The 24,319-nt window shown below is 42.3% G+C and overlaps 1 protein-coding gene and 1 pseudogene across 1 annotated transcript in view; one reads left to right on the forward strand and one right to left on the reverse strand.

Moving 5' to 3' along the window:
- Nucleotides 1-1,610: 1,610 nt before the first annotated feature.
- Nucleotides 1,611-2,018, forward strand: LOC118917418 (40S ribosomal protein S12-like; annotated as a pseudogene).
- A 1,614-nt stretch (nucleotides 2,019-3,632) lies between these two features.
- Nucleotides 3,633-24,319, reverse strand: part of HOPX (HOP homeobox) — a 34,982-nt gene continuing 14,295 nt past the window's right edge. Inside the window, exons 2-3 of the mRNA XM_036895245.2 lie at nucleotides 10,590-10,746; nucleotides 3,633-4,426 (exon numbers count right to left, since the gene is read on the reverse strand). Of these exons, the coding sequence (XP_036751140.1) occupies nucleotides 4,349-4,426; nucleotides 10,590-10,733 (222 nt within the window). The 5' untranslated portion in view covers nucleotides 10,734-10,746 and the 3' untranslated portion in view covers nucleotides 3,633-4,348. The remainder of the gene's footprint in view (nucleotides 4,427-10,589; nucleotides 10,747-24,319) is intronic.

Raw genomic sequence — 24,319 nt, forward strand, 5'->3', positions numbered from 1 at the left:
GTTTTTATAAACAAAAGAGCACATTTTATCCTTAGGAAGAAACATTCCATACTGGGATACTATCATTTAGAATAAGAAATATGTATATTTGGTCTTTGTTCTCCTCCTAAACCTGGCACACGGGTCCTAAAACCCTTGTAATTTTTTTGTGTGATAAGCACAATGAGAACATCTTTTGTTATAATATTTGGTCTTTTGTCTTCAAATGGCTCCAATTCCTGAAATAGCTCCAGAATGATGAAGGGGAAAGGTGTGTCTTGTTGGTCATAACAAGTCCTTTCAGCCGTACCTGAGTTTACGTTAATGAGGTGACTTTTGGGAAGCACCTGGACCCTGATGAAAACTTGTTGCCGGGGGAACCAACCAACCACATGATTAGAAGGTTGGACCTTTCAGCCACTCTCACCACAACCTCCAGGGAGGAGAGTCAAGGACTAGAGATTAATCCTGAATGGCCAAAGCTTTAGTCAAACATGCCTACAAACTGAAGCCTCCATAAAAATCCCAGAAGTACAGATTCAGAGAGCTTCCAGTTGGTAAACACCAGGAGGTGCTGGGAGGGTAGCATGCCTAGAGAGGACATGGATGCCACGCACCTCTTTCCTTATATCTTCCACCTGGCTGTTCCTGAGTTATAGCCTTTATAATAAACCAGTAATCTTGTAAGTAAACTATTTTCCTGAGTTCAGCAAGCTGTTCTAGCAAATAAATCAAACTCAAGAAGGGAGACAAGGGAACCTCTGATATAAAACAATGGAAATGTGCCTCTCCTTGACATGGTGTATCAATGATACTAATTTATATAAGAGGTTACCTTTGCGTGGTGGGATCTTGGGTAATTTTTATGAGTTTTGTTGTATGTTTCCCTTTTTTGCCTATCTTCATTTCTGTAGTTAACAAATGAAATTGGTTTCAAAGTCAAGAAAGGACAAAAGGACAGAGCCTGCTGCCTCTGTACCTTCTACTAAGAAATGCCAAACACTTCTGCCTTCCCAAAGCCTCACACTCCTGCAACCCAACCTCACCCAACCTGAGCCTCATTGGCCAGACTGTGTTACATGACCCCCACAGCTTCAAGTGAGGATGGAAACAGGAGTATTTTGATTTTCCAGCCTCTACAGTTTTGATAGAGAAAGGTGGCAATAGAGAAAGGGGTCAGGAATAATTATCATTCTAAGCAACTAACAGTGTTTGCAACAGCAGATCTAGGAAACAAGGTGAAGAAAGAGGAGGTTGTGCCTGGTTTTTCTGTCTGGGCTGGATGTTAAACCTCCATTGGTGTGTGATCCTGAGTGTCCAGAGGAGATTCCTGATAATAAACCTTAGAGCTCTGGGTTCTCATTAAGACTTATCTCAGGTATCAAAATGCACCTTGCCCTGTCCTCATTAGTACTTTGTGGCAATAGCAGTTATGATTATTATTTACAAAGTGCTTTTTTTTAGGAGTGTATTACTATCCTTGTATTACAGTTGAAGAAGTAAACTCAAGCAGGTTACTATTGGTAACAAATTTACATTTACTATTTGCCTGCCGCTGCACATCTGTGCACAGAGAGACTTGGGTAATTTAAGTATCCCTGTGCTGGTGACCCACCTTCAGGACCCAGGAAGGCATTGCAGCTGGAGGTGTAATGGACATTCATGCTGCTTTACAAGATGCTGCAGACCCACTCATCCACAAGCGCCTGGCATAGGGAATTCCCCCAACTGCCAAAGCCTTAGTCAAGTGCCAGACCCATCTTTGTGTACTCATATCAAACTGTGATGAGCCTATGTATGTTAAGTTGCTGTAGACCCTTTGGCATGAACACCAAATCAACCTAATTAAGGTTGATGATAATAAACTAGGGGAATGGGTAGGCCTCTGTAAAACTGACAAGAGAAGAAAAACCCCATGAAGTGCTAGGTGGCAGTTGTGTGGTAGCTAAGGACTAAGGCAAAACTCTCAGGCTAAGGATGTCATCAGGGAGTACTTCAAATGCAGAAATGAACAAATAAAAAACTTGGCTCTTCTATAAATAAATAGATAGGTAGATACATGGTTAGATAGAATAAATAGAATAAAAGGACATGAATCCTCATTCCCTCCCAGCATGTGCCATTCAAGGACTCTTGACTTGGGTCTGATAACCACTGGAAGTGATCCTTCTGTCTTAAATGGTGCTTCTCAGCACCAAGCTAAAGACTCTCTGTCCAGCTGATTGACTCTTCTTGTCCTGGATGGATTGTTTCTGAATCATGTCTCTGATGTGCTAGAAAGATTTCTGACCTGGACCTTAGACCTGGTTTAGCATTTCTCTCATCACCTGACATGGGCGAATCATTGGGCTGTGTGTCTGCTTTGCCCACAGGCAGATTAACAGCACATTTTCTCCTCTCTGTTAGCCAATGTGTATGAAAGTGCTTGGAAAGGTAAAGAATGCTCTCTCTATGCAGTTATTTATTATATGCACACATTCCTGCCTTACCCCCATCTTCTCCCTTCTTTCTTTCTTTCCAGAAAGTGACATCAGCATCCAACCAGGGTTCTGACAGATACTCACACCACCACTAATTAGGCTATAGGGCTCATGCCAGATGAGGCTGTTCTGTTAGACCCTGGTTCACTGTGTGTTGTTTATAGAAGAAATATTTTAAGGTAGAGGAAGAGGAAGCTTGCCAAGGATGTTTAATGGGATCTTGTAAACATTTGTATTCTGGCTGTTAGTGTTTCTTATTCTGGACTCTTTATTTTGAAGAACTGAAAGGACTGTGCCTGCATTGCAGGCAGGAGTTCAGAAGTGTACAGCAGCATCATTTCAAGCTGGGCTGGCAGATGCTGCCACAGCCTTTCCAATAGTCATTCTCCCCTACTTTCCTACCAACAGAACCCTAATTTTGCTCAAGGCAGCAATATGTCCAACTAAAAATACTCACCTTCCCAGGCTCTCTTACAGCTAGGAGTGGCCAGTTCTGGCCAATAAGATGTAGATGGAAGTTTCTAGGTAGGGGCTTCCAGGAAACCTTTTTAAAGGGAACAGTCATAGGGGACATTTTCCCTCTGCTTTCTCTTTTTTTTGCTTGAAAGGCAGAGTCAGTGCCCAAGCATCCATCTTGTGTCCATGAACACAGAAGCCATGTGATAAAGATGGCAAAGTAGGAAGACAGAGTGACGGAAGGTCCTTTCGGAAGCCACCTACTTGATGTCTTATGTGAAAACAATCAATTAATCAATTCAACAAATAAACAAAAAGGCTATTTGGTTAATGCATTGTAATCAAATTGCTGTTTTCCATGCTAACACAATTTTAACTGACAGACTATTAAGATGCATAATGTGCTATGATAGAAAATGGGTGCAAATGGACAGCAGAATCCTTTAGAACAGTGTTGCTCAAACTTTCATATGTATATATACCACTTGGGGATCTTGTTAAAAATGCAAATTGTGACTCAGTAGGTCTAGACTGGAGTTTGGGATTCTGCATTTCTCACAAGCTTACAGCTAATGCTGACGATGCCAGTCCTGGACCATACTTGGAGTAACAAGGATTTGGAAAATGACAGCTCTTTTGTCAATCTGCTCCTGTTGGAGCTATTCTGTTTTTCTTTGATATGCTTATTCTTCAGTTAAAAATCTGCAGAGAATTCAGTACATTTTTAACAAAAAATTAAGGTTTTATTCAGAATATCATGTTAGAGACAAAAAGCAGTTCATTTTATTTAACAAAATAAATTTAACAAATGCATGTAAATAAGGTAAATTCAAGACTTTTGTGAATTTTCTTAGTTATCTGATTTTCTGCTATTTGGAGTTTCTGTCTTCCAGGCTAACTGGGTTCTGTACAGGTTAATGCAGCTATAATCCAGGGAACTGCTTTATGAAATCTGAATGACTCAAATATCCCTCTGTATTCTCTAATCTCAATATATTAAATGAAACATAAAAAAAAATGACTTAGGGAAGTAGAAACAGGAAGAAATATTTCTCCTTCTTGGTCATGTTATCTTTTCAACAGAGGTGTTGTCTGCTCTAAAACAGGTGGTGAAAGTAAATTGTTCCTAGGAGGTGATAGTCAAAGGCAAACTTAGATAGTTTCCACACCATCAGTCATCATGACCAGAAGGGAAATGCAAGCCATACTACTCCCCACCAAGCCACTGCTTTACACAGAAGCTGCATATTAACTGTCTATTGTTATTTTCTTTCATCATTATGTACATTAAAAAATACAACATTGTGTTAAATAGCAGGACTGCTAACAGTGGAATATATAATACATTGAAAAACTGAAATAGCTTGGTTAATCCAAGGAGAGAAACAGCAGATGTTCTTCATGGAGGGAAGCTGCCAATGCCCGCCACATCGTTAGTCCGTAACAGATCTGCACTCTGAAGGTAGGCCTTCTGACCGTCGCCACTGGGCCAGGCGCTGCTTAAACCATTTCTGGAGGAGAGAAATGTGCAAAATTACCATTATATACTAGAAAATTGAAACATTCACTCCCTTTCTAAAAGGAACCCCTGTGGCCCAACTGGAAAGGAGGAGAGCAAGGAATCTGTCCATGAGGATGGTTCTTGTCACTGTGATACTTACCTGTTCTGCCTCAGGACTTGCACATGCCATTTCCTATGCTTAGAATGTTCTATTTTCATTCTTTATCTGATCATCTCCCTCTCATCCTTAGGGCTTAGTTTAAATAGAACCTTTGAATGAATCCTTCCCTAACCACCTTACCTAAGTATGTTCTCCACCCCTTTTTCTCTATTTTAGTATTTTACCTTCACAGAACTCTTAATATCTATAATTACTTTGTGTATTCACTTGCTTTTAATCTACATTTCCTTCTAGAATATAAAATCCCTGAAAGCAGAATCTATATTCATTTTATCATTATTGCATTATTAGCCCCTAGCACAAGGGCTTAACAGAGATTAAGCAATGTTTGTTGAATGAATAAATGAAATTAAAGCATATCATGATGCCCCAGATCTCTGTGGTTGCTATATCTCATCAGTGTGTGCTACTCTCATCAAGGGCCTGGGTCACTGATAGTGCTTAATAAGTATTCATTGAATAAAATGCATGGAAAATTGAGTACTAGATAACCTCAGGGCAGTCCTTCTTGGAGATCCATGTGTAGTCTAGGCCAGTGTTTCCTGCTCTAGGGCCTCTGAGCAGTGAGAGGAAATTGTGTGAGTGTCCCTGTTACCAGAATCCTGCAGCTCTGTGTGACCCGGACATTCACACCTCACAAATGTGACCATGGATTTAGTGAAAGCCCCAGGTGGGATGCTTCTAAACATGGTACCATGTGAGAGCTAAACTATTTTTATATATTGTAAGGTTGCCTTTATTATGCTGCTAAGGGGTGGTGGATTCTGCAAAGAGGAGGTAAGGAGACTCATGCTGGAAAACAAGCTGGTATGGACTAGGTTGGCCAAGAGGAAACTAGGATTTTTTTAAAAAGAACAATGTTGAAGAAGGACTCGGGAGGAAATACAAGCAGCAAGCGTTGATCCGCATGGGAGAGGATAAGTTAAGGAGCTCCACAGCAAGTCAGGTCTTCCAGGCTTTATTCTCCTGTGCTTCTCAACTATCCACACATCGTGTTATACACTGCAAAAGATCATATTTTCAGGTCACGCTCATATCAACAGGCAAGCTGCTTGGGTAGGTGACCACTGGGGGCTTTACAGTCCTGGGCCCTGCCAACAGGAAGCTCTATTACAGCCTACGGGATATGAGAACTTGAAGAAATCCCTAAAAATAGAGGTCAACTTAACTGTAAAAGAAGAGGTAATTGTCTCTACTGTTTGTTCTGTGGTTTCTAAAATTCACCTATTCTAGGGGTAAGCAGATAAAGGGACAGAAAGGAAGCAGAAAGAACACAGCTGTGGGACGGATGCCAGACATGGGATGTGCTGATGAGATGCTGTGTCAAGACATGTAGGGAGTCTGTGACTTGGCATGGCCGGATGCAGATTCAACTTTGGGACAAACAGGATGTGCTCTAAGGCCATGCTGGGGAAGATCTCATCTCTGCAGAGATCTAGAGAGCTGAAAGGCAGTTCAGCAAAAGCCCAATCAGAGGAGGGTGAGAACTCAGGGGAAGGAGTGCTTCTGAGGATCAAGGCTTGTAGAGCTAGAAGGGAGTGAAGCCACAGGACAGCACTGGACCACACCTACAACCCACCTCCTGTAGGACAGAGCTTACTCACTGAAGGTCCTTATGCAGCTGTCAAGATCTGTTCTCTTACGTGCCCTTGTACTGTGGGTGGCAAACAGGAAAGTGATTTGAAGCCAGGATTGGCAGCTACCCTTAGGGAGACCTTCTTCTCTTTTGGGGTTGCTCTTTGGGTGCCATATTTTGCCCCTGGGGATCACTAACCTTAAGTAGAAGAAAGAGCTCATGTGACTTTGGTGGCTTTAATCAAAGGTCTACTGCTAAGGTAGGCACGTTTTCTTCTGTAATTCATATGTGTGTTTAGTCGCTCAGGAATCTGGTGTGAGAGCAGCATGGCTCCAGTTCCATTAATGAGGTAGCTCTGTGGGGGTTTCAAGGCTACAAGGTCTAATTCAATAGGATTTCCAGTTACTAGAGCTGAATAGTGGCAGAGTTTTAACGACTAATTAAAGCTTGGAGGAAGAAAATCTCATTTTCTGTCAGGATTCATTTAAGACAAAATGACTGAGCTGGGCTCATTCAGAAAAGCCACCCACATTTTTACCCTAGTAATGAAGCATAATATTAATGTACAGTTACCAAAAAATAACTTCAGCAAGGACCACATTTGTGAATTGGTGAGCTGGTATCCAAATGCTTAACAAAGTGAACTGGAGCACTGGGGGATGGGATGAGGTTCAAGAAAAGCTTAAGCATTTTCTGAAGATATATATTTTAAATCGAGTATTCATACAATAATTTAGCAAACTAGTTGCTGTCCAACAAAAACCATTAAATATCATGCTTGATTTTTTTCATCTAGAGCTGAATCTTTTCACACCTCAACTCATATCAATACTAAATTTTCTCCCTGGCTTTACCCTTCTCTTCTTTATTTTAGTCATCCCCTGGGAAAGACATTCATCTGTCACTTGCGTATAAATGAATGGCCTCATTACCCTCACCCACTGATAGAGATTTATTTACTCCCAGTGAACAGATGATAATTAGACAGTGTGATAGGGAGGGGTTGAGGCAAAATAACATTGTTCCCGTCCTTTTCTCTAATGACTACCATTTCAGTCTTTTCAGGGGCAGACCTTTAGAGGTCTTTATTCTGTTGATAGAATATCCAATCACTAATACCACTGAGTTCTGGGAATAGTCCCAGGACATCAAGAGGAGATAAGAATTCTGGAGCCCTCTCTAAGAAGCAATGCCAGATACACTTTGCTAGAATTAGTGATAATAGAAAATGCCAGATCAGTCCAAACGCCCACGGGGCTGATCAAAGAGTTTTCCCAGCCCCTTCCAACACTGACTTCAAAATAACAAGACACAGAGGTTGGGATTCCATTAAGGCTTATCTAATTAAAATGTAGGAGATATCTAATTACTGTCATGAGAAAAACCCATTCTAGGATCCCAGCAAATTCAACTTGAAAAGTCATTTCCATTAGAGCACCTTCAATTCCCTCTGGATTCCTATAGGTGTCCCCTCAGGGCAGCAAACATTGTCCCACAGCAGAGAACACTGCCTACAGTGGGACAGTTATAAAGAGGTCACCAAAGCCCCCAGCCAGAGAATGTTTCAATCTTTCAGTCCCTCTTGCCCCTGCCAAGGTATCAGCAGGTGAGAATCAGTTCTAGTTAATCATCTCACAGCAGCATCTTCTGCTTATTTTTTTTCCTACTGAAATATTACTTGTTCTAGGAAAATAAAGGCTATGATTCCAATTCTGGAGAGGGTGGTGTCGGAGATGAGGGATCAGGCATATGAAATAAATATTATTTTGGCTTTGGTGATATTCCTTTGTGGAAAGAGGCAATGCTAATAAAGAACAGAAACAGGATGTGCTGATACCAGACACTACTTAAGTATAGGCCCAGCAGACCCTGGCCTCCATGGAGTTATTGAAAGGGTCTCTATAAAGTCTGCTATAAATCAAAATAATTTTATTTAAGCCTGAAAGTTCACCACTGGGCATTACATCTCCAGAAGACACTTTCCTTAGATGCCACTTTTTAAGATGTAAATGTTGTTTGAGAAGATTAAAGATACCATTTTCACCACCAGCGCACACAGAGGTAGGGAAAGAGTTTGGATGGAAAGGACAGGAGATTGGAAAAGGAGACCCAACCCAGGAAGGAGTGACAGAGGGCAGGCACCCAGAGGTAGCTGGGAAACCCCTTTCCCTGAGCTTGCTAAATTTTGCCTCCTTCTGAGCTTTGGAGTTTCAGATGCTTTCCTGCTGGTCTGCTCAGGAAGACAGAAGGGCAAGTGGAGCTGTGGCAGCCTCCGGGAGGAAGAAGGTGTCAGCCCATGGCAGGAAGAGGAAGCCAGGGGCCCTGCTAGGAGGCTGATTCACCTCCACACCCACTCGTTTCAGGGTTGGGGCTACCACTGGTTCTTCTGAGTATGATAGAAGCTGGGAAATGGGATAAGGACCTCCTAAGCTGGGCAGATCAACCTGCTGTGCAGAAGTCTGAATTGGCCTACCTCAGTCACAGAAAGAAGCAGGTGTCCTTTCTTCCTGCCCTCATTTGATTTCATTTCAGTTCTCTAACATGAGGTGAATCTTGCAGAAAGACTGAATGTAGCCTGGGTGACTGTCATGGAATGCATAGATTTTCTTTTCAGGAAAAATTTTAACATAAATTGAATTTCCAGCCCTTCTCCCCTCTTCACACCCCCTTCCCTGCCCCACACCCAAGTTGTTACTATTTTTCCTCTGTGGAGAGAGCATAATATGGTGGTTTGGAGTCTGGACTGTGACCCAGACTGCCAGGGTTCAAATCCTAGCTCTGCTACTGCCTAATTGTTGGCAAGTTATTTAAACTTCCTGTGCCTCAGTTCCCTTTCCTGTACAATTGGTCTAGTAGCTCCTGCTTTAGAGCATTGCTGTGCAAAATAAATGATTTAATACTTGGAGGGTGTCTGAAACAATACCTAGCAAGTATTAGCCCTTACAAAGGCCAAAGTAATTATTCCACTCTACAGTTAAGGGAAGCTGAGAAGAGCTTAGACCCCTAGTTGGTAATGTGCCCACAATAAATTCAGAGCCTTCTTTTTAAAAGATGAGTTATTATTGTCTCTGTAATCAGCTCTCTTTTCTAAATGTAGCGTGGGATTTTAAATGATAAAACTTCAGCAGGCTGCCTCCTCAGGGGTTCCAAGAAACATAAACTGTTAGACTTGGGTTACAATAAATCACTCTCCATTAAGTTCTGGTTCTGGTTAGCCAGCTGTTCCCTCTGCTAAAAACAGATATGCTTGACTTTCTATCTAGCCTAGGAATGAGAGGATTCCTAGGGGCAGGAGGATTGTTCCAGGAGCAAATTCCTCAAATGTGTCCGGCCTAATTTGAATTTAGGGCTCAGGGTCTAGGATCCACTGGAACAGCTAAGACAATCTTTTAAGCCTCACCTGAGTGTCGTTAACTGTAAGGAGAGGACAAAGTGCCTGATGCTCTGGCGTTATGAAGTGGGAAGAGTGAGAATGTCTGCTCTAAACTAGACTAGAGATGTGGAAGCGCTTTGGACTCCCACAGCGGAGATGCTACAGCATTTCCAAGGGGTATTGTTGCGCATAACTAATTGTCTTTCCATGACCAAAGGGAAAATAAAAGACAGACTTCAGACAGTGTTAAAAAAAAAAAAAAAAGCTGAAGTAGCCAACACTGCTCCTGGAGGTTAATAGTCTGCATTCTCTACCCTAAATAGTTTTCAGGATAATATAGGCACTCGAAAAAAGAAAAAGATAAATAAATCACTGCACTTAAAGGGACATCTGCTGCTTCAGCTCCCTGCAGCTGTAATGTCTATCGGTTGTCAGGTGTCTATCTTCTTGGAAAACTCCAGAGAAAGGACTTTAAACCTTAGAGCGGGGCAATTAAAAAAAAATCAGAACCGAATCTCCGGGGCCGTATGCATCTCTACTCTGCAGCTCAGAGGACGCTGCACTGTGATGTGGTGGCAGTAACAAGAATAACGACCCGAGCCATCCTGACGATTTCGTCCCTCTGGGCCTCAGTTTCCTTGTTGGCCAAACCTGAGGACTGAATTCACAGCAGATGGTTAAGGTCCCTCCCAGCTCCGACAGTGCCGCCGAGGGCAGATGTTAGGGCGCTGGGCTCGGGGAGCGCACAGCGCACCCGCCTCGAAGCTTTCGCTCACAGCCCCGGGGAGAAACAGCCCCGGACAGCGAGCCCGGCGCGGGAGAGAGCGCTCCTCGCAGGCCGTAGGGCAGGGCGGGCAGCAAGGGCCGGGAGGGGCGAACGCGAGGTTTCCGGGCAGCCCCCGGCGGGGCCCGGCCTCCGCGGGCTGCGGACGGAGGGGCGCGCGGGGCGCCGCCGAGCCGGTGCGCTGCGGTGCGGCGGCGGGAGCCCTGCGGGGCCCGGGGCGCGGGCCGGAGCGGAGGGCGGCCGGGGCTCGGGGCCTCACCTGGGTCTCCTCCTCCGAGAGGCCGGCCTCGGCCGCGATGAGGCACAGCGTGGTGGGGTCCGGGTGCTTGTTGACCTTGTTGAAGTTGTACTCCAGGATCTCCAGCTGGTCCTCGGTGGGGCCGCTCGCCGTCTCCGCGGACATGGTCTCGACGCGGCTGCGGGCGAGGGAGAAGCGGCGGCGGTGAGAGGCGGCGGCGGCGGCGGGCGGGACGCAGGGCGGCGCGGAGCCGGGGCGCGGCCGGGCCCCTCAGCCGCGGGCGGGCGGCTGCGGACTGCGCGGGACCCCGCAGCCGAGGGAGCTTCCTCGGCCCCCCGCCTGCCCGGGAGCCGTCCGCAGCCTCCGCGGGGCCCGCTCTGAGGGGGATCCAGGGGGAGCAGGCGCGGCGGCGTGTCTGAAAGGTCGCCCCAGAGCCTCCCCCGCGGAGAGGGCGCGCGGCGGAACCCCGAGCGCGCCGCGGGGACGCCTCGCGGTACGCGTCCTGCCGCCTCCAAGTGGGTTAGCGCCGTGGGGCCCGCGTCAGGGAGGGCTGCACCCCTCACACCTCCTCCAAGGGAGGGACTCAGCGCAGAAGTCACTTCTCAAAGTTGAGGAAATCCGAGCGGCACCTTAAATCTCTCCCGTTTCCAGAGGTGAGGATAGGTCCACAGAGGGTGATACCCCTGGAGTTCCTAAGGCTGCGGACTAGGCATCCGGAGAAATTTCCACGTGAGGGCTTGAGGGCGCCACTCTGCACCCTCCTCCCCTGTCCCTCTGCCCTGACTGTCCAACTGGAGTCTTTGGGTCCGCGGTGTCCAGGCAGCCAGGCGGGTGCACTGCCCACCGTGGCCTGGGTATTGTTCCCAGTGCACAGCAGACAGCCCACGTCACTGTGTTCCCCTTGGTGAGGACCTCCAGGATAGTGCCAGAACCCAACTCACCAGAATGTAGGGCGACTGTCTTTTAAATCTCCCACTTCTCCTGTGGTTGTATTAAAATTTACTGTATACCCAAGAGAATGGGTCTGTTACCAGTTTCAAGGTCTTTTGTATTTCTTTAACTTAGAGCCAAACATTGCTCTAGCAGATTTTGGGCAACACGACTTCTTGCTCCATCCTCTCCAAACCTAAAAAGCCTCTGAACTGGGGCAAATTAAAGATGTAGTGAGGTATAGGAAGACAGTCTTCAAGGTCTTGGCTGAGGACTTGGTACAGACGGGTCAGGACTTGACATTACTGACAGAAAAAGACAAGCACAAGAGTGGAATCACTGGTTTGTTATTATAACAAAGAACGCCAGTCATCCAGCACAGGCCTGGGTAGGTTTTGATGTGGTTTGTGTGCGGGAATGAGCCGCGCTCCACTGCTGTGCCTGCTGAATGTACCTGATGCTGTTACAACCGTTTCTACTGTGACCTGCACCCTGTGATCCCTAAAAAAAAAAAGTCTTTACCTTCCCTCTAGGTCACTTGAAGAAGCTTGCATGTGAGACAAGAAGCCCTTCTCTGGGAGAGTCTTGGCTCAAGCCACCTCTCAGGTAACCGTGAAATCTCTGTGTTTTTAGAAGAGTTCAGATTTTGAAGAATTGGTACCAGTTGATTCCTGTCACAATGCTGAGGCTGGACAGGGTTGTGCCTGGTCAGAAACACCTCCTCTGCTGTTGGCCCCTATGCCCCTTGCTATCTTTAACACAGACCTTCAGAGCTGGAAAGATCCTTAAAGATCACCCCCTTCTGCCCTGCCCTGTAACAGCCCAGGAGAATGAGACACAAGAAGACTTACTTTCCAGTGTTGCCCAGTTGGTGAACAGCATGCTAACATGGAAAGCCTTAGCTTCAGTTTGACCTGTGCTTTGCTAGATGCTTCTTAGCAGGCCACTCTGTCTTTGGTTTGGTGGCAAAAGTCAGGAGGGCAACAGTGTAAATGCAGGCAGAGACTTGCTGCCATTTTGAATGGGCACTGACTGTCCCCTTAGGATACCAGTTCCAGCCAGAGCTGTCCATGGGAACTACCCACTGTGGCTCATTTTGCCTGGAAGAACACAGGGGAGGGGCAATGCTGCCTCTGACCTCCGTGCGTGCCTTAGAACGGCTCCATCTAATTCCCTTGATACTGTTGTGCCAGCTCTTTTTCCATTAAAATGCTTGCTGTTTCCTTGTAGAATCCTCAGTCCTTTGCAAATAATGATCAGATGTATAGGTTTCTAAACTGGACCCAGATTCAAGGACTGTTCTGCATGTGGTTGGTTCTTGTTTTTGTTAGGTGATTGGTATTATATAACTCAAGGGCTGCTGCTGCCCATGGGGTTAATCAGGTGTATTTTCTCCTACTATATTTTTACGGCTTCTTGTGACAGGACTTTGTCTGAGGTTTCATGGGTAGGTCCTGGGTGACTTTAAAGTACTCTGTGGGTTAGTTGGCTGAGGGCCCTTGGATGTGGCTGGCTGCTGAGGACTTCTGGGAGGACCATTTGAAAGTACCTCCTTCTCCAGAGTACACCAAACAAACTTCACTGCTAGAAATGCAGATGAAAGATCCAGCCTCTGTGGTCAGGTCTACCAGTTATCTCTGCACAAAACAGTCTCTGTTATTTCAGCCTTCTTTGGTTCACAAGTGTTTGCTCTGGCTCCTTGGGTTTTTCACTACCTCTCTCTCTTTCTTTTAAAGGAAACATAAACCCTATCATTCCGGTAACTGTGGCCTTATAAAACTCCTCAACTCTTTCCAATAAGGAAACTGTTGACGACAAGTTTCTCTGAAGATAGTCTAAACAATTTCAGATGAAAAGAACTATAGATATTTTAAAGCTTCTTAAACTTTAATCTTACCACAAGTTGTATTGTCACTGTGGTTATTAATGTCTTATGAAACATTCAGGGTAATTTCTCCTGTGGTTGTTTTTTCTTCTGTGGTTGGGGGAAGACAATGTATAAAACCTCAAGAGGTTAAGTGAGAGCTGCTGGCTTTTTCTAAATTTATTCCAACACCTGGGTAGACAGCTTTACCTTCATCCCCTAATCATATAGTTATTTATTTCAAGGGTATTTACCTAAATGAGCTCCCTCCCAGAGAGTGCTACAAAGTGGTAGCCTGCAGAGATTTCTATGGGCTCCTATTTACCATCTTTTTCTCTGTCTCCCAGCCATTCTGACTTCTTTGTAAAGCCCATAATATCAAACCAAGAGAAAAAGGTTTGATATTACCTTTACATGAAGAATTAGTGACAGATTCTTCCCATACACAGAGTCTGGCCAAAAGCAAAAAAAAGCAGTTGGATCATTCTTTTGTGCTCTCTCCCAATTTTTGTTAGTCTGAATTTCTTTTATGTTCACTGTGAACCTCCTGGAAGCCATGTGCTCTTGAAGCATTTTGAATTTTCTTAAGTGAGAAAAATGATGTGCTGTCACTTCTTTAAGAGAGGTGGTGGGTCTTTGGAAGAGGATAGAGTTTCCCCCATTCACCACTTACTGAATTGCTCTGGACAGGCACGAGGGGGACCACCCAAGCTCTCAGTGTCTCTTAGAAATTGACAAATAAGAGTGGAATATTGAACTGTCTCCCATGGCTGAGCAAGGGCTAGTTTAAAAAAGGGAGTGGTTTGGGTTGTTTAGTTTTGGTTTTGGTTTGGTTAATGTCCTTAAGCTTCCAGCAGTAGTTCTCATGCCTGGCTGGGCCTCGGAATCACCCGTAGAAATGTCCAGGCCACTACAGACCCCCTGAATTATAACCATTTTAGAAATCCAGTGTGGGAGAGACACAAAAAGTATTTCAACTCTTAAAATGTTTGCAATTTAATCATTAAAATCAACCATAAATATTTAGAACTTCTTATACCTTATACCTCTAAAGATGCATTAAAATATCTTATAACTCTGAAATAGTAGCAGACACATAGTCACTGAAAAGTGACTGGTGATTACCATGGGGAACGGTTTGGAGAAGGTGAGTAGGGAGGCTGAGGGGGTAAAACGGGCACAAAAATTCTCAACCATAATATAAGCTGGTCACAGGAATGGTAGTACAGCATGGAGAATACAGCCAATTATTCTATAACATCTTCCTATGTTGACAGATAGTAACTGCACTAGTGGGGGTGAGGATTTAATAATACTGGTAATGGTTGAACCACTGTGTTGTATACTTTAATCCAATATAAGATTGTATAATTGACAATAGTTCAATTTAAAAAAATCTTGTAACTCTGATGTTGTGTATCATCTTAACACTTGAATAGATGGTTGGTTGACATAGTTTTAAAGGATTAAACTTTTAAAAATACACATTGAAAAAATATTTAGACACTATGCTTTAATCTTTTGTATATATGGTCAGAAATGGGGAAATTGCCTTTAAAATTATGAATTATCAAGAGAAATTTTCCCATGCTCTCATAAATATAGAAAAAATATAAAACCCTTTAAAATTTCTCAGAAAAATGTATTCTTGTGTCAAGGTAAGAGTTTAAGAAAGCATGTCATCAAAAGAAAAATCCCTTCCACCTCATCATACAAATTTCCACAATTGATTTAGAAGTCCAAAATTACAGTGAAAGAGATTTGACACACTTGACAAATGACTGTCCTCTAATTTCTTAAATTTTCTGGTGAGGAAAATATTAAACTTTAAGTTGTCATTTACATAGACAACTTACCTAATAGATCTTAAAACTGAACATTAGACTATGAATATACCATGTATATATAGTATTATTTCTGTCTAGGGAAATAAGATTCCAAATATAAATAGGAGAACACATTTTTAAAATGCTAGTTCAGTTCCAGTTTTACACATTGAAAAAACAAGGAAAATACAACAAAATGTTAACTTTGGTTGGATCTAGGTTGTGAGACTAAGGATAACCTAAAATTTTTTCTTCTTTTTTCTATTTTCTATAATGAGTATTTATTACTTTGAAATTATAAAATTTAATTTCTTTTTCTTAAAAAGACATCCTTGATCAGACCAGTGGTCCACCTTGCCTAGAGTTTCCTCTGATTACTGGTAGCCATTACATTTTCAGGGAAAGCATCAGTGTTGTTTTCTATCGTCTTCCTAGAAGCTTAGGGAAGTAAACATTTTCATATTCCACTCAAAGATCATAAGGTATCAAAAGGATAAATGTAACATACATGTTAAGTTGTGAAGCATAAGTTAAATTAATGCTAGTAGGCCCCACCCAATTGAAGAATTAAATTATTACTGAGACTATTAAAGCTCCTATATTTCTTCCCCAATCCTACCCTCTGGCTTGTCTGTCCCCAGAGGAAACCAAGTTTCTGGTTTTTGTATTAATCATTCCTTTGCTTTTTAAATTTATTCTATCACATATATTGATCCCTAAAAGAATGTATTTTTTTGGTCCATGTATTTTTGAGTTGTATAAAAGTGATATCATACTCTGTATAATTCTATGAATTGCTTTTTTCATCAACATGTTTCTAAGATATATCCATATTTCTGCATGTAGAGGAGTTCATTCAGTGCTGTTAATGTTTTGTGATTACACTACAATTTATGTATTTTCCTGTTGGCAAATATTTGGGTTGTTTCCAATATTTTGCTATTATGAACATTGTCTCTTTGAATATTTTGTATTTGCTTTCTGAAGCTCATCTAGGAAGTTGCTCTAGGATATACAAGGGTATATCTTGTATACCCTAGAGATATGTGGCCATAAGATATGTGGTTATGAACTTTACAATGTATTATCAACTTCTTTTCCAAAGAACAAAACTACACTCCTGTCAGTAGCATGTAGATAGCATTGCCTTTGCTCTATATCCTAACACTTGTATTGTCAAACCTCCAAATGTTTGCCAAAATTGCTTTTGTATTCTTTTTATCCATAAATAATATCTAAACCTCTTGAAGCTATTTGTGTTTTCAGTCTGCTTAACTTCTTGCTTAACTTAAAAAGTTGCATATGTTTACTATTTGCTGTACAAATGTATTTCCTGTTCCAGCCCAGAAGGAGACTTGAGGTCTCTTTTGAGAGTTTAGACTGTGTCTCCAGGCTAGCTCATTATTTCCATTGTTCACCAAGAACAATACAAAAGATGTATGGAAAACTAATTCCAGCAGACCTTTTGTCTGTGTTGTGCTAAAAATGTTACTATTTTCCCTTCTACAGAGCTCCTCAGAGTCAGAACTTGATTCTGCACTTTAAAAAATATGTCAATTTTATCGATTAGCTCCCCCTGCAAAAAAAGTGAATATCAGAGTCTTCGAATGAAAACTACAGAGATGGATTTAAAATGACTGAGTAAAGAAGAAAGCATATAGGGATAGACAGAAAATGTGAAAGAGAGAGATGATTAGGTCATAGGTTTAAAATAAGATATGAACACGTAAGATCAAATAAGTGTTTGAACTGCACTCCCATAACCTGGGGTCCTGAGCAGCTCAAAAACAGGTTGGTATTAGTTCTTTTAGTTTCTCTCTCAGTCTTCTCTTAGAAATTGGAATGTAATTAGTCCTGTTGTGCTGTTTAAAAAGGTTAACTAAGTCGTCTACAGGATCAGAGGAAGACTCAGAATGGTGCCTTTTATTCTGGCTGTGGCAGTAAAGACAGTTCGTGATGTATTAAGATTGATTTATACCTCCAAAATATATTCTCCTTATGCTCTATTGGTCTCAGGAATTCTGAGATATCACAGAATCACCCATATGGATCACTGCACTCTAATTTTAGTCATTGTCTGTTACTTCGGTGAAGAATTGGGGCTGGGGACAGCTGGTCTTTCCCAGGGTGGGCCCACCACTGCTGACCTGCCATGGTCTCTGCCTCACTCCCATAGCTGCTGCTATGGCCTTCATGCAGAACTCCTGGCAGCTCTTGGCAAAGCCCTAGTGTCTGCTTAACACCAAGCAACAGAAATAACAAACTTGTTCCTTTCAAGTTTTGTTCTGACTCCTTTTCTGAGGTGGAGATAAATCAGGGAAATTTGTTCAAGTTTGTCCAGTAAGTTCTGGCCTCCTATATTCTGGCCCAATGTAACAGTTACAGGCTCATGCAGAACCACCTGCCAGCTCATGACAGACACGCTGCTCTCCCAGAACATACTGCACTTGACCCATTTACTCATCAGAGGAAGCAACATTGTGTGATAAGCACTCTTACTGTTTCCAGTGAGGCAAGAAGACTGAAATGCCAGATAATCCTTGAATTCATGCCATTCCAGCTGGTCACCAGGGACCATTCCAACCCAAGTGCCTCTTACTACCCAAGTTTTGTCAGGCAAAGGTGTCGTCAGGTTTGGCTTTCAATGCTTCAGCCCTGCTCTGGGACTGCATATCGCTCAGTAGTTAATCCAAGGCTCAAACATACGAAAGGCAGCCTGCTTTTATTTTAAGTTCACATATCTGATGTGCACTTTCATATTTGCTCTATGCAGTTGCTAATTCAGCTTACTACTTTCCAGGTCCTCTTTAGATTTGCCTTCCTCTTTCCTTAGAAACTCCTCTGTTTCAGGAAATCCAGCAGAATTCAAAGCAAAATGAAATTTGAGTTAATGTAGTAAAAGTTAAAGTAATTAGAAGTCCTGAGTACTAATCATTCACAATGTCACTTTGCTGAGCCTCCATTTTTGTCATGTGAAGAAAAATATAATAACATACACTCCTGCCTAGCTCACAGCTTTGTTGTAAAGTTCCTGTGATGTTATTGTACAGAAAGCATCGCTAAACTGTAGAGTGCTTGCTTAAAGAAGATATTGTTGTTCTTTAAGTGACCATGAGCTAGGCATTCAGTGGGGCATCTCCTGGGTGGCAAAATGTAACAACAGTTATCAGTTTCACCCTCTTGGGATTACAGTCTTTTTTTTTTTAATCTTTCTGAAATGATAAAACACAATGGTTGAAATAAGAACCTTTTTTAAAAAAAATCAAATGCTATATATATTGCTTTCTCATAAGATGTATCCCTGGGTGGAACCTCTCAAGACTAACCAGGTGGGGGTGGGGGGATGTCATCATATCTCAAGCATATTTCTCTTCAGCCCTTCTACACTGTACATTGATTTGAATTTAGTTGTTTGTATTTTCACTAAAATAATGGTTTCTTTGCTCATTCCTCACTACCACTCCCCAATTTATCTTTTCATCTATTAATGAGGAAGCATGAATGGGAAGATGAGTAGTGAGGAAGTTAAAAATAAGCAGAAACAAAAATTTTATGAATCAGGGATTAGATTCTTCTAAGCTGCCTTGGCCTATGAGAATAATGACCAAATTGAAATTGTTTTGAAATAATTTGTTCATGGGCCTGTCTTCCCCACTAAATTACATTATTTCTTATGGGGGATATGTCATATCTTATGCATTTATATCTCTCCATTCATTAGGAGTATCTGGCACTTAATAGGTGCTCATTAGATGTCTGTTAAACTGAACTTAGCCTATGGCATCTGGCATGACTTGATTAAGGACATAATTAACGAAAATACTGCTCAGCATTTTCAATGACCAGGACATGTTCAAAACCAAAATACAACATTGGAAAAAAAAACTTTCCAGCCTTCTAATATCTTTTGGTTCTCACTGCCCCAAACAGCACAGAGCTGATGCCTAATCTTAAATCACTTACAGAAACCTCATCCCTGCTGTAACAATAAAAACATATATATTGAGTAATTACTATGTATCAGGCACAATCCTAAATGTCTTAGATACATTAACTCATTTAGGAAGCAACATTATGTGATAAGCACTCTTACTGTTTCCATTTTACACATGTGGAAACTGATATAGATGGAAACTTAGATATCTTTCCCAACAAGATATATGTAACTTTCTCCAAATACAAATCTAGTGAGTGGTGGAGCAGAGATTCAAATCCAGAAATTCTACTTTCTGCATCCATGTCCTTAATCACTCACTGTATTTCCTCTTTGTGTTAAGTAGCTATGTAGACAGAAGAGCCTTGATGGGTGGTTGTGGAAAGAGGGGCAGAAAAGCTTTGTGGTGCCACCTGAGACAGAAACAAGCAGGGCCCTGTGTCCACTGCTACCACTCTAGTCTGGGAACAGTGCCTACCTCCCTGAGGCATGTTTCTTAACCTTGGTGACCAGACACAGCTCCAACCCAGTTAAATGGATTCTCCAATGACTTCAGTTAATACCACCAGCCAGTCTCACTTTCTTTCCCCACATGCTCTTCTTTAATTGGTTCAAACATAATTGAAAGAAGACATTGTATGAACAACATAGTATACAAATGAGAAAAAGTTACAGCATTGGACAGAATGGAATAGGGAGGTTGGCTTCAACCAGACCAACTAGATCTTAGTGACTACTATTGCTCCTTAAGCCCTAGATGTAGAGTTTTGTTGAATTGATTAAGGAACTTTCTACAACTGTTGCTGGAACAAGTCCCTCAGTAGTCCAGACTTGCTACCGCCACATACAGAAAATAGCAAGACATGAAAACCTACTGGAGGGAGGGTGTCTATGAATGACTTCTAGCAGTGAATTAATCATTAATCAATCCTGGACATAAATTTTTTATATATACACTGAGTTCTTTTCATTGATAGCCAAACTCGTGTTCTATTCCAAAGCTTTGTATGTAGAAACATGGGAAAATGGTGAAAGACAGTAATAAAACTTTAGGCTTCTTCTTTAAGTGTGCTGTTAAATAAATGGAGTATTTAGTCTACTCCCTTAGAAATAAATGGGCAAATGAAAGAAGGTAATCCCATCTTCATAATCTCCTTATAGGAGAACTCCATATTGTGAACAGATTGCTGTGCCAGAGGTCTATCTCTACAGTGATTGTTATGAATTCAGAAAAAGTTTTCTCTAGGAAGAACATTATATATTATAGATAAAAATCACAGACTAACCCAGAAAAGGGAGGGTGACTAAAATGCTACATGTTAGTTACTGAAAAAAAGTGGAAAGTGACCCTATTGAAACATCCTAGTGAAATTTAATAAGAAATAATTTAATTTTGAAAGTAAACACTTAGGAAAAAACAGTTTGAATTAAAGTTTGGTTTTTAGAAGTTAGGCTTTGGTTCAGATATTGAAGGGGTGTTCAGGGACATTTTGAGGATGTTAGAGGTTTATAGTATGACTCTGACATATCCTCAGCATCCGGAATAGTCCCTGAAATGTCATCAGTTGTGCAGTGAACACTTGTTTGATGCATGTTGATTGAACTTTATTTTCCCTTCGGGAAGTATGACTTTCTTTTATCTTATAAAGATTCAATAATTAGAGCTGTATTTGTGTACAGATGAAATAAAGAGGGGGAAATGTTAAGAGGTAGTGATGTGAGAAGTAGGTATCTGAGATATAATAACTGAATGATAAAGAAAAGGGCAGAGATTACTGTTCATGGTCCTCTCCTCATCCTTCTTCCCAAGGGACAAGGAAGGTGATGGGAAAGATGTGCCTTGTATTTCCTGAGCTGGCCACCAAACAGTGCAGTCAGACAAGAACACTTTAGTTGCTGGCCAGGGCAATTTGAAGGTGGGAAGAGAGAGAAGCAGAAACAAGTTTGTTTGAGTATGTAGCATTGGTTACAAAGGGAATGTTTGTGTATCTTTAATGGATAAATTACATGTAGGGGATACATTTTAGATCCTCATTAATGAAGGGAAATACTAAAGGTATGCAGTGATAGAAAGAGCCAATGGGCAGAGTCAGACCTGGATTTCAGTTTTAACTCCTCTACTTAATTGTCACATGACCTTGGCTGAGTTATTTAAGCTTACTTGAAACAGTTCTCTTCTTTGTAAAATGTGGCTAAAAACTTCCTTCCTTGCCTATTTACCACAATTGTGATCCAGAGAGATTATGCTCATGAAACAATTTAGAGAACTGTAAAAAATTCACATTTCCAGAAGTTTTATAATTATTTCTTCATCCATAAAAGCAAAATTGGGTTTTCCCTCCTGAAGATGGCGGCGGGAGTAGAGCAGCGGAAATCTCCTCCCAAAACCACATATATCTATGAAAATATAACAAAGACAACTCTTCCTAGAATAAAGACCAGAAGACACAGGACACCATCCAGACCACATCCACACCTGCGACAACCCAGTGCCTCGTAAAGGGGTAAGATACAAGCCCCGGCCCCACGGGACCCGAGCGCCCCTTGCCCCAGCTCCCGGCGGGAGAAGAGTAGGCAGAGCAGGAGGGAGAGGAGCCCAGGACTGCTGAACACCCAGCCCCAGCCATCCAGGCCAGAGCGCAGACACAGTGTGTGTGCGGGGGGGCCCTGGATACTAGGGAAACAGGGCAGCAAGAACAGTGAGCAGGTACCAGAGGCCTGGCACCGGAGAACATAAGAAAAGCGAGCGGCCTTTTTTTTTTTTTTTTTTTTTTACTGTTTTGTTTTGGCGAGCGCTTTTTGAAAGCCTTAAAGGGATAGGGACGCCAATACTAGGGAAACAGGGCAGCAAGACCGGTGAGCAGATGCCTGAGGCTGGTGCTGGTGAATAAAGAAAAATGAGCGGCCATTTTTTATTTTATTTTTTTAGTTTTTTAGTTTTACAACTATTTTTTGTGTGTGTGTGTGTGGTCGTTTTGTTTTGGCGGGTGCTTTTTGGAAGTCTTAAAGGGGCAGGGTGGGACACTTAATCCAGAAGTAGAGAATCCGGGGATCTCTGGGCACCCTAATCCCCTGGGCTGCAGGGAGCTCTGAGGCCCCTTACAGAGATAAATAGCCTCCAGGCCAATCCCCGTCCAATGGGAATCCACCATTTTGGAGCAGAGGCCCGAGCCAGGCCACGCCCACAGCAACAGCGGAGATAAAACTCCATAGCAGCCAGGCCGGAAGCAGAAGCCCTGTCTGCGCGCAGCTGCGCAGCACAAGCCACTAGAGGTTGCTGTTCTCCCAGGAGAGGAGGGCCACAAACCAACAAGAAGGGAAGTTCTTCCAGCCGTCACTCGTCCCAGCTCTGCAAACTATTCCTATCACCATGAAAAGGCAAAACTACAGGCAGACAAAGATCACAGAGACAACACCAGAGAAGGAGACAGACCTAACCAGTCTTCCTGACAAACAATTCAAAATAAGAATCATAAACATGCTGACAGTGATGCAGAGAAATACAAGAGATATGGGATGAAGTCCGGAAGGAGATCACAGATGCCAGAAAGGAGATTACAGAAATGAAACAAACTCTGGAAGGGTTTATAAGCAGAATGGATAGGATGCAAGAGGCCATTGATGGAATTGAAACCAGAGAACAGGAACGCATAGAAGCTGACATAGAGAGAGATAAAAGGATCTACAGGAATGAAACAATGTTAAGAGAACTGTGTGACCAATCCAAAAGGAACAATATCCGTATTAAAGGGGTCCCAGAAGAAGAAGAGAGAGGAAAAGAGATGGAAAGTATCTTAGAAGAAATAATTGCTGAAAACTTCCCCACACTGGGGGAGGAAGTAATCGAACAGAACATGGAAATACACAGAACCCCCAACAGAAAGGATCCAAGGAGGACAACACCAAGACACATCATAATTACAATGGCAAATATCAAGGACAAGGAAAGAGTTTTAAAGGCAGCTAGAGAGAAAAAGGTCACCTATAAAGGAAAACCCGTCAGGCTAACATCAGAATTCTCGACAGAAACGCTACAGGCCAGAAGAGAATGGCATGATATATTTAATACAATGAAACAGAAGGGCCTTGAACCAAGGAAACTGTATCCAGCACGACTATCACTCAAATATGATGGTGGGATTAAACAATTCCCAGACAAACAAAAGCTGAGAGAATTTGCTTCCCACAAACCACCTCTACAGGACATCTTACAGGGACTGCTCTAGATGGGAGCACTCGTAGGAAGAGCACAGCCCAAAACACCCAACATATGAAGAATCGAGGAGGAGGAATAAGAAGGGAGAGAAGAAAAGAATCTCCAGACAGTGTATATAACAGCTCAATAAGCGAGCTAAGTTAGGCAGTAAGATACTAAAGAGGCTAACCTTGAACCTTTGGTAACCACGAATTTAAAGCCTGCAATGACAATAAGTATATATCTATCAATAGTCACCCTAAATGTTAAAGGGCAGAATGCACCAATCAAAAGACACAGAGTAATAGAATGGATAAAAAAGCAAGACCCATCTATATGCTGCTTACAAGAAACTCACCTCAAATCCAAAGACATGTACAGACTAAAAGTCAAAGGATGGAAAAACATATTTCAAGCAAACAACAGCGAGAAGAAAGCAGGGGTTGCAGTACTAATATCAGACAAAATAGACTTCAAAACAAAGAAAGTAACAAGAGATAAAGAAGGACACTACATAATGATAAAGGGCTCAGTCCAACAAGAGGATATAACCATTCTAAATATATATGCACCCAACACAGGAGCACCAGCATATGTGAAACAAATACTAACAGAACTAAAGGGGGAAATAGACTGCAATGCATTCATTCTAGGAGACTTCAACACACCACTCACCCCAAAGGACAGATCCACCGGGCAGAAAATAAGTAAGGACACGGAAGCACTGAAAAACACAGTAGAGCAGATGGACCTAATAGACATCTATAGAACTCTACAACAAAAGCAACAGGATATACATTCTTCTCAACTGCACATGGAACATTCTCCAGAATAGACAACATACTAGGCCACAAAAAGAGCCTCAGAAAATTCCAAAAGATTGAAATCCTACCAAACAACTTCTCAGACCACAAAGGCACAAAACTAGAAATAAACTGTACCAAGAAAGCAAAGAGGCTCACAAACACATGGAGGCTAAACAACACGTTCCTAAATAATCAA

The sequence above is a fragment of the Manis pentadactyla genome, chromosome 5 (genome assembly GCF_030020395.1).
Source record: "Manis pentadactyla isolate mManPen7 chromosome 5, mManPen7.hap1, whole genome shotgun sequence".
NCBI lineage: Eukaryota > Metazoa > Chordata > Mammalia > Pholidota > Manidae > Manis > Manis pentadactyla.